Here is a 14,837-nt window from a genome sequence, read left to right as displayed (position 1 = left end):
TATTGAAAATAAAACTTTCGGACTTAACCTTTCATGTTACAAGTCATTGTATTTGTATGCGAAAAATAATCCAATAATCCAATAATTTTTTTGACATTATATTTAATAAAAGGTTATGTTATACGAAGCAAGTAATTGAATTTGAATAAATCGGCCAAACACGCTAACGATCATATTCGATTCGTTTCGACTTTATACAAGTATGACGTAAGCTTTAACAAACGTGGTGAAAATGCGCAGAGGTCTGATATAAAACGAGCATACTGTTGTCTTTATACCATGTGTTAAACAGGAATAAAATAATATTTCTAATAAAATTTCTAATGGTACTTTTAAAGTTTCTGAACGCAGGAAAATTCAAAATCAGAAAAAATCTAAACAATGGAAAATTAAAATATATGATTTTGTAACAAAGTATTGTGTTTCTTTTATACTAAACTAATTTTTAAAAATTACTTTTATGGATAACTATATTGCAACCACTTTTTTTCTTCCACCAATTATGCAATGCATTATTCAATAAAATAAAAACAAGTACCATATTACTCTCTTCTCCTCTATTTAAAAATTTTTTTCTCGTCGACACATTGTCAGAAAGATTTAAAATCAAATAGTTAATAAGTTAGAGCAAAAAACATAATACAAGCCGCGCTGGATATAAATGCAAATTTATCAAATATAATTACATAAACTCAATTGCAATTCTCTCGTTCTTAGTAATTATATAAAATAATAACAGCAAACGTTTCGACTTATCATGAAGTTATCTTTAATGCATTGATGAATATGTTGAATTAATCGTTAGTGTTAAAAGTTAATGTCTCTTAAGGCCCATCATTAGCTCTCGGAATTAGATTCTTCAAAAAAGTTTACTGTATTTTTTCGTCAGTATGTGAACTCTCTGTATGACAGCGATAAAATAGACGGGTAATACCAGGAATAGTAGTCCAAATAATAATAGCAAAAATGTCAGCATGCAACCAACAAGAATAAAAGTTGACCATTAAAAGTATTAAAATTAAATAATTAAATAGTTCAAAGATAAATCAAATAAAACATTAAAAAATAAATTAAATTAAATAAATTAAATAAACATATAAAAAGAAGAATCGAGCTATTAAAATTGTAAGAAGTTAAAAAAGTAAAAAGACAAATAAATAAATAAATAATTAAAATAGAAATAAAAATACCTTGATCTTGCCGGTTGCAAGCATCATCCCGACCAAAAAATCTTTAAATTAATTGTATTAAAATTAAATAATTAAATAGTTCATAGATAAATCAAATAAAACATTAGAACATAAAATAAATTAAATTGTTAAATAAACAAATAAAAAGAAAAACCAAGCTATTAAAATTTTAATAGTGAGAAATCAATAAGGTAAAAATACAAATAAATGAATAAATAATAAAAATAAAAATATCATATAACTGATGTGATAATAATACAAGACGGTCGTAACATACTCGTAATGTTAGAAACAGAACAAAAGACACGAAGAAAATCGCTAATAACTGTGTGGAGTGTGGGAAAAAATATTAAGAGAAGAAAGGAATATTAGGAATGGGATAAGCGGTTGATCACCGGGAGGTGCATATCAGGGAGAAGATCTGTATCACTTTGTTAAGCTTATGTCTTTGTAGTATTATATTTTTAAGTTGTATTATATTTTTTACTCTAATTTATTGACTGTTTGATTTTAAATCTCACTAAGCTTTCATTCTTAGTGTTTACAATTTCAAAAAGATTTGCCCAGTTCAAGGTGACTTCGATTATCCTGAAGATTTGCAGAAGTAGCTTTCCTTTTAAAAGTAATATTAATACAATCACAAGGTCTTTGCTATTTGTGTGGCATGCCATTCTGCTTGTATGGCTAAATCGAATTACTCTTTTGGTATTTATTTTTATAGTGCTGCTTTGCGTCATCAGTAACATAAATAATTCTTGTGAATTTTGACAAGACTTTTAATTTTAGAAATAAATATTTTTTGCATGCGAGTTTTTTCGACAGTAATGAATATCCGCGAGTAATGAATACTAAAATAAACATGTTTTTTTTGTCATTAAAAGAAAAAAGCTGCAAGTAATGAGATACTTTGGTCGTTAAATCAATGTCAGAATAATCAGGTCAGAATATTAGATTTAATTAAATAACAATTATGATATTTACACTTTACGTATTGATTTCAGGTCCGGTCAATTCGAATTTGCCATTTTGAATTTTGTATTTTTATTTCCAAATTCGTAATCAACTATCTTGAAAACTTCATCATAGTAATCACTTCCAAGTCGATGTGTCAGGCTTTCGCATTTTAATTAAAGGTGTTGTAAGATTCCTTGTAAATTTTGTGGATTTTAGACGTCATATTTAAATCGCCATACTAAATTTTTCAAAAGACCACCAATTCCATTCGGATCAACTATACAAGCATACAAATATTTTCAAACCTCAAACATTTTTTCTTTTTGTTTGCGTTAATTTTTGGAAGAAGTAATCCGCTTGATGCAAAATGTCCCATCTTGTATAATACATACATATAAATATATATTTCTTTTGAATAATTTACGCATCCATTTATATACATTATAGATGCCCTGATATTTTCAAAGTGAATTAATTACACAGTACTAGTTAAATTAATTATTTAAAAATTGTAAAATTTTGTTGTAAAAATAAATCACGCTCTTTTGCCGCATGGACAACAAATTGCTCGTGAATCACTATGCTACGGGCTACAGCTTAACGCCGATAGAACCTGCAAAACAGAATATAGAGTGAAGTTTAAACGAGATTTGGTACCAGTTTCATATACTCACAAAATAAAACCGTTGCCAAATAAAGCTGACAGCTTAAAAATTTAAGCAGTAATATATATGTGTCTGGGAAAAAAACAAAAAAAAAATATATATATACTTCTTTAAAATGAAAAAAATTTAACGTGAGGTTCTGCTTGTCACATATTATGAATATAGTGCTAATTATAATTTTAATATATGGTACTTATACATACGCATATAAAGCTAGATTTTTTTATAACACAAAATTATTTTATGTTCATAATATTGTATCTGAAGACGCGCAAACATATAAAAGTCAATTACTTTCCGAATGATATTTTCTTTCTATTTTCAGCTTTGTTGCTTTCATATTGAGATTTGTGTAATAGCATAATGCTATTTGGAAATTGCTTTATTCATGTCTTGTTGCACTTGCTGCGAAAATTACATTTGCTCTCGTATTATTTGAGCTAGTCTCATTGTGTATAATTTTCGCAGATTTTATGAGCGTATTTTTCATACTCATAAAGTGTGTAATAAATACTTTTTTTTCTAATCACGGAGAGAAAAGTTTCGTCGAAATATGTTACACAGTTAGCTAAATATAGAGCTAAAAATAATTTTGTTGGACCTTTAAAGTAATTATAAAAGATGTTTAATCGAAATGAATATCGTTGCAAAAAAGTTTTGACACTCTAACGTCTAGATTGAATGATCAACAAAATTATTCTCAGATCTGTATGTAGCAAAATTTTTAGATACCTCAAGAAAAAATTAATCTTTCTTTATATTTAAATCAAATTTTCTTCGCTAAGTTATTATAATTGTACTTAGGCGTCTTTGTCCAATAACAAAATCAAGTAAAGATAATTCAGTCTCAAAATTACTCGTTTCGGTATTTTCTTGTGCAGCTTTCAATCGCAAAATCGTCGATTCTGATTTCAGAGTTCAAAGTTAAAAGGTCACTAACGGAATGAAATTAAGGGAGCTCAATACTGAATTAGGACAGAGTTCGAGGATTTATCAAGGATTAACTCCTGCACGCTGCAACTGCAAGTCCCCAGGCACCTCTCGTTTCCCCAAGTCGACCTCCCAATCACCATTCTCTCCTCTAAGTCTTCGCGCAGTGAGGAACTTTATGTGGGTTAAGTAGAATCGTGGTCCACGCCGTATTCAAAGGATTTAGAGGTCAGGTGTAACTGGCACATACTACAGGATTTAAAAAAGAGAATTCCGGTAAAAGTACGCTGTCGCTGTCGAGTCGAAATCCGAGGTCGTATTGCGGAGAAGTTAATTACGACGAGCGGTGAAATTCGTGCGTTAAATTCGTATTGCTGGCTCTAAATCCTTAACAAAGACTGATAGGGGCACAATTCTGTAGAATTCGTCGTAAATATCTCAGTATTTGTAGCGCTTGTTGGAATATGAAGTTTACCGAACTACACATGTGTAGGAAACGCGCGCGAAAAAAAGAGAGAAAGAGAGAAAGAGAGAGAGAGAGAGAGAGATCTCAGCGTGAAATACAGCTCATATGAAATATATAGATCTTTCTCGAAAAAATATTCTGATCTTCAGCGCGTGCATACCAAGTTCAAGCTTGTCGCACTCTCAATGGTACTAACCGGGGGAAAACGAGGAGACAGGAGGATCTATGGCAGCCAGCTTGAAAGGATCGGTAGTCAAGCTCGCAGTATTACTGCCTGGCAGATTTATGTCAGTAATATCTGAAGCATTAGCAATTTGACGTATTGGCGATCGTAAAATTTGGAGTCGCGCGCAGGAAGAGGCTATCTCTCATTCATGGATTGATAATACATCAGATCCCTGCGGGTCGGCGAGCGCGAGTGTATCTGGTCTCCCGCTGATTTGCATGCCGTAAGTACACGGAACATCAGCTCCGCGTACTCTAAGTACTCAAGAACAGTACCGATCGCGGAAGACCAACTCACGAACGTTCCTCGCGCAACGTAACGAGATATATCTAACGACCACGATTATTCTCGGCACGCACATGGAACGCTCATAAAACGTATAGGAAGTTCAATACGTACAGTAGCGTTCAAATTACAGCAGCCTCGTCCGTCGATCGATCGTTCACTCGCTCGTTCATTGGTCAACCCGAAAAACATAACTACGTCTATCTCTTCATTGAATATTACCATTTCGTTAAAAGTTTAAATTTATAGAGATATCCTTTTAATTAGATAGCTCTTTTTCATTCATACATGTGACTTTTCTTTATGAATATATATTTGTAATATACGCGTTTACGATAAATTTTCAGTCAATAATAAATAATCTGTTAAAAAAATTACGGGATTTTTTAAATAGCGCGCCAACACGACTTAAACGTGCTTTTTCGCTAGTAATTGTTTAATGGAATCCCTTAGCATTAATTTGTTGTTTGGAATATCGTTCCATGTTACTTATAGAGTTTATAATTATTTTTATAACTACTGTTGTTGAAGCGGAGTCGTATGATTTCAATAATCATTGCGATTTTTAGGTTTCTTTATTTATTTCTTCTTTTTAACATGGTGAAGCATAAAAGGACGGTCAATAAAGATTCTTATTTGACAGTAATGCATCGTTTGGGAAAGTGAGAAAGAAGAGGTCTGAACCGTGGGCAAACAAGGCATTTGTCGCTCTTTATCCTAACTGTGTGACGAAGCATGAAACAGCCATGGCAACGGTCTCTCCCTAACCCTCCTTTATATTTGATTTGGACTTCTTTTCGTTTCCCCCGAGAATAAAATCTAGAGACCTGAAAGGTCGCCGTATTTAATCAATGGATGAGATTTGATAAAATTGCCACGAGTACCGAATATAACTTTATTTAAATCGCTGTAGATTAGAAACTGAATAATATATATAGAATGATGCTCAAGACGTTATATCAATGGAAAGGAATCTCGCTAAGCAATGCCACTGATAAAATAAATCACGTTGGTGCGTTATTTCGAAAGTTCCGTTACTTTCTGATAGACGACGTGTAAGAAAGAGATTTATTTATAAATAAATAAATTTAAGCTTATCTGAGTATTAATATTAGAATTATTTCAAGAAAAATTTTCCACTTATCTCTAATGTTAAAAATCTTACATTTTTTTAGTTTGATGTATGTAGTATATAACGATTCGCAAAGTGACTCTTACTTTAATGCCGCTGTAGCAATTGCGTACCTCTTTGTTTTAAACGTATTATCTGTGTTTTACAGTATGTCTGAAAGACAAGATTAAGAAAGTTACTTTGTAGAAGTAACTAGTTACAGTTAGTTTTTCTCTCAGAAAGTAATTAATCTTTTTTTACCGTTACAAATTACGGACTTCGAAAAGCAACATGTTGTAACTATAGTTATAGATACCCAAAAAGTAATGAGTTTTTTGTTACTTTTCAATTACATTTCTATTTATTTTTTGTATTGTTCATGTATTACTATTTTAAATACAAGAATCTTACATTTCTGGTATTATTATATTTATTAATCGTCGATTATATGCTACATTAATTTATATATAATAAATCAATTATTTTTATTTGAAGCTAAAATATATTTAATATTTTAATCAAATTAATAATTTATAATAAATTGTTGTAATATACGAGGTAATTTTTAAATAACAAAAAATTTTTAAATTTTTAAAGGGATATTACAAATTAAAAATTATTTTAATAGTATCGATTTATTTTTATAGTATCAATGAAATATTTTTAAATCTACCAAGAATATGCGTAAAGATAATCACAATAAGCTTTTTTTAACAAAAGAGTGGTATACTATATTTTTCCAAAATAATTCGTTTGAAATCTCGAACTAAAACTATATCAAATCTGTCTTTTGTTTTTTTGTCGTGTTTTTTTTTTTATTGTGGTTGGAAGTTTTCAAGTTAAAGTAAAAAATTGAATTTAATACTCTTATGGTATTTATAGTTTTTAATAATTTACTAAATTCAAGTTTTATAATAAAATTATCGCAAATCAAGAATTTTAAAGAGTAAAGTCTCAATTTTAATATTTATATGATGGCTATTTTGAAAGATTATTTATCACTTTATTCTCTTAAACGCAGATCACTGTTTGAAATCTCAAACTAAAATTCTACAAAATCTGTCTCTTGTTTTCTCTGTCGTGTTTTTTATTTTTTTATTGTGGTTGGAGGTTTTCTAGTTAAAGTAGAAAATTGAAATTAATACTGATGGTGTTTATAGTTTTTAATAATTCACTAAATTTACTAAACTTTATGATAAAATTATCGTAAGAATAAAAAATTTTAAACAGTAAAGTCTCAATTTTAATACTTATATGATAGCTATTATTTATCGCTTTATTCTCTTAAACGCAGACCATACGTTGACGAATAAGTTTGAAATATATAAAGAAATTATAAAGGTAATTATTAAATTAAAGACCAGTTACCAGAAAAATGTAACCAAGTTACAGTTATAGAAAGAAAGGAACAAAGTTACAGTTATTGAAAAAAGAAACTTCAAGTGTAACTTTGTTACAAGTAACGAGTTACTTCTCAAAGAATACATGCATGGAGAAAAATTTTGAAAAAGAAAAAGTGCCCTCAAAGCCAAAGAAAAGACGAAGTAAGTATTTTCTAAAGAATAAGAAAGAAGGTACTAAACGACAGGAAATCTTTAAAATTACGGAGAACTTCTTGCGTGTCGTTCATCACAGATAGAGTCAGACTTCATCAGGACTTTACGACGTCAACGTCTCTCCCCGGAAGAGAGGACAACGCTTACGACGCGATGCCCACCGTCATTACTGCTCCTCGGCAAACATTCAAACGAGTTCGTTTGATTAGTTTAATAGTTCGTTTGGCTTTACTTACTTCTCCCTGAGTGTCGAATCTCTGTCTCGTGCTACCTCAATTCTCCAGTGTTTTACATAGCCGGCCAGGCCAATCAACGCCGATTATCTATTCGTGTCGTCGCCTAGTCGATAAAATCCCTAGATAGCGCGGAGTAACTTTTATGATTGCCGTGAGTGCGGAGAGATTTTACTCCGGAATTAATCCGGGACGATTTGATTTTCTGCGAGTTGCAGACATTCGTAGAGAGAAACGACAGATCAAATAACGTTCAATATAACGATGCATATTTTTGTCGATTAATTACAAAGTTAGATTTTTACCACTTTAAGAGCGGTAAAGATACAAAATTAAGATAGAGTGACGACTTTATCATTCGCGTAAATCTCCATTGCGTGCTTAATCCTAGTGACTATTGCCGGCGCACCGACTGATACACACTGTTCAAGCTGTATCAAATACACAAGGTTGTATCGGTAGAGAAAGTTTTAAATAGAAAAGTTTCGCCCACAGCTTCGTGATATTGATGTTTGTTACTGTGTCTTGTTAACTCCTAATGTTAATAACTAATGGGTGTCGTAATTCACAATTAGCGTAACAAAGATTTGCCTGAACGAGTCATGAATTTTTAAACTTTACAACATACTCCAGAAGAAGGGATATAAAAGCTTCGTAGTTTGCTAGAAAAATGCGTTGTGCTCAAATTGTTAAAAATAACATACAGATTCTTTTGCTAAAATAGATGAGTAACAGAAAGACATTTATTTGCTTTACAAAATCTCCAATTTCAATCTCAGATTATGATAAGAAGAAGGTCACCATTATTAGCATACCATTTCGTTTTTAAATGTTTTTTTAACGAAAGCTAAAAATAAAACTTGAAAATCACGAATACAAATTAGAAAGTGTCTTCTATCGAATTGTATAGTAATTTTTACGATACTGTTTCGTATTTTGCAAGGGGTTCATGGAATACTAACAATTAATGTCATAAAAAGCACATTCAATTATAGAAAAAAATCACATGTTAACGGATCCTACATCCTCATCTTACACATCAATAAGCGCCGTAAAAGAAAGTTTTATGAACATTTTATAAAATAAATTTTATTTTAAGAGAAAAGTAATTTTTTAAAATAATTTTGTTTGCTTTTAGAATCTTTTTAAAATAATTTCTGTGCTAAGTAAGCATTACGCAACGTCTACTATGAGGTTGCAAGGTCGCAAGAGCGGTTTCATGCTCGTAATGCAAATGACTCACGACCATCTCATGACCCTTCTCACTACATGATATAAATGATATAACTTTATATGCCGAATTCATACACACATTACGGCACACATTAAATTCATTTGCATTTATGTTGTTTAAAAACTACAAATTCAAAGCTTTTAAGCTAAACCAAAGTTAAAAAAAATCAATATTTAACATACTTCTTAAATTACGTAGCGAGTGTATATCTGTAAAAATCTCCGTTGCCTACAAAATTTCTGAAATTCAGCCTTTACAAAAATACGGTGAACACTAATGACCAGTAACCATTCTATAATATCTAAATAGATTGTAATGGAATAATTTTAACGGTTGCTTTTAGAATTCAATGCAAATTACGAGACATGGTATCACCCCACATATCTCACATTCCCGTTTTTTTTTCTAATTAATGTTTTTACAACATAATCCAAACAGAATGTCTAAGAAATTAAGTCCTAAAACTAGTATAATAGACAGTATTGGCAGAATTCAGACTTGTCAGTCTGGTTTCGTAAGGAAAAAAATTAGGATCGTCGCACATACTTTGCATAACCGTAATCGTAACACGTGTTATAAGAATTTGCCAATCACGGTCGAGAATTGTCAAAATTGTGAGATCATTCTCGACCGTGATTGGCAAATTCTTACGGTACGTGTTACGGTAAACAGTCATGCAAAGTGTGCGCGGCTGGCTTTAACTATAAAATAAATTGATAAATTAAATAATAATATAAATTCTTACGTGTTGAATAATTAAGTTTATAAAATAAAGTTTATAAAACTAAAGTTTATAAAATTAAAAGGCTAGAATTGAACTAAGCCTCTCTATTGGTTTTTTGTCTTAGTGTACATTTGGATCTGTTGCATACAACGCTGCATTTCCTATCTCAAAGTATTAAACAAAATGTGTAAAAATTTATGAAATTTCTGTCAACATTGTATGTAGTTGAATACTTTTTAGTAGTTTTTGTATATTTTCATGGAGAAACATGTCAATTTAAGCCGCACAGTGATTTTATGTTCCAAACCGTATGATCAAGAAAATATAAAAGAGAAAAGTATAAATAAAACAGTTTTAGGAAACTAAAAACATGTAAAATGTTCTAATGTTGCCATTAATATACTCACATTACTCACTCTTGTTTAAACTATGCAATATGCAAAAGAAAATCGTGTAAATTTTATTCTCTCTTTTAAAAAAATTGTTTGTAACAAATTTTATACAGAAAACAGTCATAAATGTATAAACTGTGGATTTTTATTTATTTAATTATTCTATTTCTTTAATTAAATTGATCATGTTTTTACCAGTATTAATACAATGCAATGTTTAATTTTCGAAAAATAAAAGTGCCACTTTATGAGATCTGCGTTAGTATTGGCGACTTTCCTCTGCTATTCATGTTAAAATTTGAGAAAATTTATTTTCTGATTTTCATAAAAATACTGTTATCAAATAACCAAATTAATTGTTCTTCACGTCTTTAAATTAATTTATAACTTATTTATCAAATAATTTTAAGGAAATTACATTATTTGTAATGTTTGTCGTAATTAAGAGATATTTTTACATTTTGTTCAAAATTAAAGAGATAAAATCTCAATTACGCTGACGAAACCAATTTAATTTTTACCAAAACCACAAAAATATGTCTGCTTCGGCAGTAATGGTTGAATACACTAATTCCAACTTTGGTTTTTCTTTTTAACTGTAATTACGTTTTAACTGTAATGCGATTGCGCTTTTAATAATTGCATACGTGTATACATAAAAGTATGCAAAAATGCGTCTTAAAGTTTTCAACAACCCTGTGGCTTTGATTACGTGTCTCTCGTTTGAATTGTAAAGTTATCGGTCCAGAAAGTATAGTGGAAGTCGATAAGGATTTCGAAGTTTCTGAAATATCCTGAATATACTTAGAAAGCATAAATGCATGACAACATGCTCAATATCTTTTTCGAACATCCATGATCTAATGTAACTTAACGTAACGTAACTTCAAACTAAAATTAAAGTGAAACAAAAATCCAGTAAGAAGCGACTTCATGAAATAAATATATTTAAATCGCCAAATAAAAAGTAGATCAAGGACATGGACCAAACGATTCTTTTTAGTTCGGTTCCGGTTACGGTTTAATAAAACGTCAAATAGGTGTTTCGTTTTTCAGTTTCGATTTCTCGACCAGTGAAAACTGAAACTGACGGTTTTTACGGTTTTCAACGATTACAGTTATTCGCGCGGTAGAAGAGGAATTAAAAATTAAAAATATGCTTTTTGCTATTATATATTTATTCTATTAAATTGTGTATGTATGTATGTATGTGAAGAGAGAAATAAAAATTAAAAAGTCTATTACTACAATATTAAATACTAATAGAAAAAAATTGACTAATCATAAATCAGTCGAATGCGAGGAATTCTTATACATTATGTTTTCGTAAAATAATTGCTAATAACTGAAAACATATATACATATGTGAAACATAACTTTAAAACTGCATGTAAAAATTTCTCACATTTTACTATAATTAGCAAGGAGGTAACCACTAGCTAAAATGTTGTACCACAGATTAAATGATTTCATTTGATTTCACATTATTTCATCTGATTACACAATAATTTTTCGTGATTGCATATGTTATTATCAAATTTCTTGTGAATAAAAATGATTTTATTTAACTATAAATACCATTATTTGCTAATTTCTTTCCAATAAAATTAAATTGAGATCTAACCACTCAAAAAATAGATATATCCAAGACTTTATTGGAATTCATTATGATTGATAAAAGATTTTTTTTACTAAAAAGGTCATAAAAATTTTTGATAACTTTTTTTTTTAAAGACAATATGAAAAATTGATTATAAAAGCCAAAAACTTGTACTGATTTCATTAAATCTTATGATCGTCATACATGATTTTATCATAAATTTCATGATCATTACACATGATTTCAATTGATTACACAGAAATCCAACATGATTTCTTCTGATTTACATATGATTTCTGGTGATTTTATTATAATTTCTGATGATTTCATCTGACTTTATCATTACGTCTAATTGCAAAATGATTGTATGAGGATTTCGTAAAGATTTCATAATAATTTCGGAGACACTGTCCCGCGATTACATTAAGTGATTACCCCCTCGATAATTAGTTATTAATTTTTACGGATTATAGTTATTACAGAATAATTTTAAAAGGTTCATTCTTTGTAGCTGTATTGACTGCACTAATTCAGAGTTTATCATTCTTCTTTCAATGTAGAATTAGTTTAGCAATCAATTTAACAGTTTTAAGAAAACAGTTCTGTACATATTAAGAACCGGTAAAAAACCAAAAAGTAACTGTAAATTAAAGATTATTTTATTGATTCGGTTATAAGTTCGGTATTACGAATTTTACAGAATTTAGTTTCGGTTTCGGTTCACGTAAAAAAAAAAAAGTTATAGAACGGTTTTCGACTTCGATTCGGTCTGGATCTCTGAAGTAAACCAATATGTACGAAAACCGACAATGTCCAAAGCTCTACTTATCACATGAATGGGGAAGGCCAGCCATTCGAATGTGTCTCCGAGTCCTCTACTCCCATTTACGTCCATCCGGACATCCCTTTCGCGGTTTCGGTTACGCGCTGTTTTCAACACGCCGCGCCGCACGGACGGTAGTTTCAAAGTTTTAAATCGACAGGTCGCGCTATCCTACCAGCCGACGGGGCTTAATGGCGCATCTTTTACGTAGACGAGGCAGCCTCGGTCATACTTGGTGAATTCGCGACTTTGATCCCTCCCGCTAAATCTCCCCAGCTTTTTCTCTTTCGCAACTTGCAGAACTCAATTTCTATCCGGGATATGCGAAGAACGTACGGCAAACTTTTCCCGCGGATGCACCCAAATGTTGCTACCGCAAATCTATCAACTTCGGGATGCGCCGCGCCGCCGGAAGGAAAAATTTGTAAATCGTTTATGATGAAAAGAAATTTTATGATAACGATCGACGTGCATTGAAAATGTCTTGGACAATCGATTTAATCTCTAATTTGTTGTCACGTGTTTATTTACCCTTTGCCATTATTCTCCCTTACATCTCGTTCGGCACAACGCGTATTTCACGTGTTTCGCTTGCGTTAGGAAAAAAAAATAAAGACGTAATACTCACCTTAAATCTCCTTTTTGCAGGGAAATCTCCTCAAAGACCAAACGGATTCTTTCCTTCAACCTGAAATACGATTAACTTAAGTTGCTTTGCGTGCATTTTCAGATGGACATACATTATAACATCACTTACTACCGCATGAAGGTCATTATAAATGCCCTATTTAACACGCGATATTAAAGCTTGCATTTTTATGAATACTGAAATATTATTACATGCATTTTTTGTCCGAGCGGTACTGCGCGACGGTACACGCACGCGGTTTATCTTATTCCCCACGGTACTAATGAAACAAGATGGGCGAGAGCTGTAATTAATTTCATTATAAGCGCACCTAGCGTATGAATTTGTTAAAACGACGGCGACGGCGGCGACGACGGCGCGCGGCGGCTGTGAACAATGTGAGGGGGCCAAATCTCTTTCCAAAAAAAAGGTTAAACGATAGAAAGTCCGAAAATGTTGCACTGAGAAAAATAATTATTAAAATTAAACAAAAAATGTATTTCTTTGAAACGTGTTCTCAGTAAAAATAATATTTGTGAATTATTAAAAAAAAAACACATTTGAAGTAATATTTTTTTAAATCTACAAAGTGATTTTTTTAAATTGAGTTTTTTTATTTAAAAAAGAATCTCTTTGATTTGAAATGTTGTAATGTAAATATAAACAAACAACTTTTTTACAAGAAGGAAATAGATTTCTTTAAATATAAAAATTGCAGTTAAAGTTTTATTTGTTTAATAAATAAACCAGATAAAAATAAATTGTTTTCTAAATTTAAATACATTGTTTATTTGCAGACAAGATATTAAATATATTTTTGCTTTAAATAAATAATTTTTCTATTCAAGCAATCAAATTTTTGTAATATATGAGATCCAGCGAGCGGTATGCTGCATTAACAGATGGACGTGGCGAAGTTTAATTCTCGTAATTAGAAAACTCATATAGAATAGGAAAGATAGCATTATGCGCTTTCTCAACTATGCTTTTATAAAATGATGATGAAGTAATGTTTTGAACTCCAAAATTGAACTCTGAAAATAAAGATAGATATATGAAGTGTTTAAAGACAGTATATTAAATATTATACTAGTGCAAAGATTTGTGGCTAAGTTTATAATTGATCTAAATATTCGTATTTAAATATTTTATATTGATCTAAAAATTTCTTAAAAGTATTTAGATTTTTGAAATAATTCAAACAACAATTTATTTAATTTTGGACATTATTCTTTAAAAAAAAGTTCAACAAGGTAAATATTTCTTTGTGTTCAACATTTGTCTTTTTGTTTTTATTCTTAAATTCTTTTGTCAAGCGTATGCTTTTCAGTTAAAAAAAAAAAACATTTTTAATCAATAAAATGCATTAATCTTTTTCGGATAAATGTTTAGCTAGAAGTAATCAAATAAGTAATTTCTTTTAATCAAGTAAAGTTTTTTATTTTGATACAAAATTCTCTCAGTGCGTAAAAGAACTTATATCGTTTGAAAGCAAAGCCGAAGTATATTCATTAAACATTTTGTACTCTTTTTCGTTGCTTTCTTTCCGTCACGTTCCTTTCTCACATGTGAATGATCGTTGCAAGACTTGTCTGACTTGTTTGCAGCGATCACGGAGTGACAAAGGCCATCGAGCTATCGAGAACAGGGTAGCATACTAATATAGAGCGAGTGTCATGAATACCTAGCGAATAGACTGTATGCGCGTATACGTATCCGTTGGCTTTATAGTGGCTGGCATAGCGGCTGGCGTTGCGTTGACATAACTGTTAGACATATAGGGCTGCGCACGCTACTTTGATACAATTACTGTAATTAAG

At 30.6% G+C, this 14,837-nt stretch overlaps 1 protein-coding gene across 1 annotated transcript in view; it reads right to left on the bottom strand.

Moving 5' to 3' along the window:
* LOC105204975 (suppressor of lurcher protein 1) overlaps positions 1-14,837 on the bottom strand; it is a 486,519-nt gene that overhangs the window by 183,663 nt on the left and 288,019 nt on the right. Inside the window, exon 6 of the mRNA XM_026137763.2 lies at positions 13,018-13,077. Coding sequence (XP_025993548.2) covers positions 13,018-13,077 — 60 coding nt within the window. The remainder of the gene's footprint in view (positions 1-13,017; positions 13,078-14,837) is intronic.

The sequence above is a fragment of the Solenopsis invicta genome, chromosome 16 (assembly GCF_016802725.1).
Source record: "Solenopsis invicta isolate M01_SB chromosome 16, UNIL_Sinv_3.0, whole genome shotgun sequence".
NCBI classification, from domain to species: domain Eukaryota; kingdom Metazoa; phylum Arthropoda; class Insecta; order Hymenoptera; family Formicidae; genus Solenopsis; species Solenopsis invicta.
Note: the sequence above shows the minus strand (reverse complement) of the source record. Positions and strands in the feature narration are given on the sequence as shown.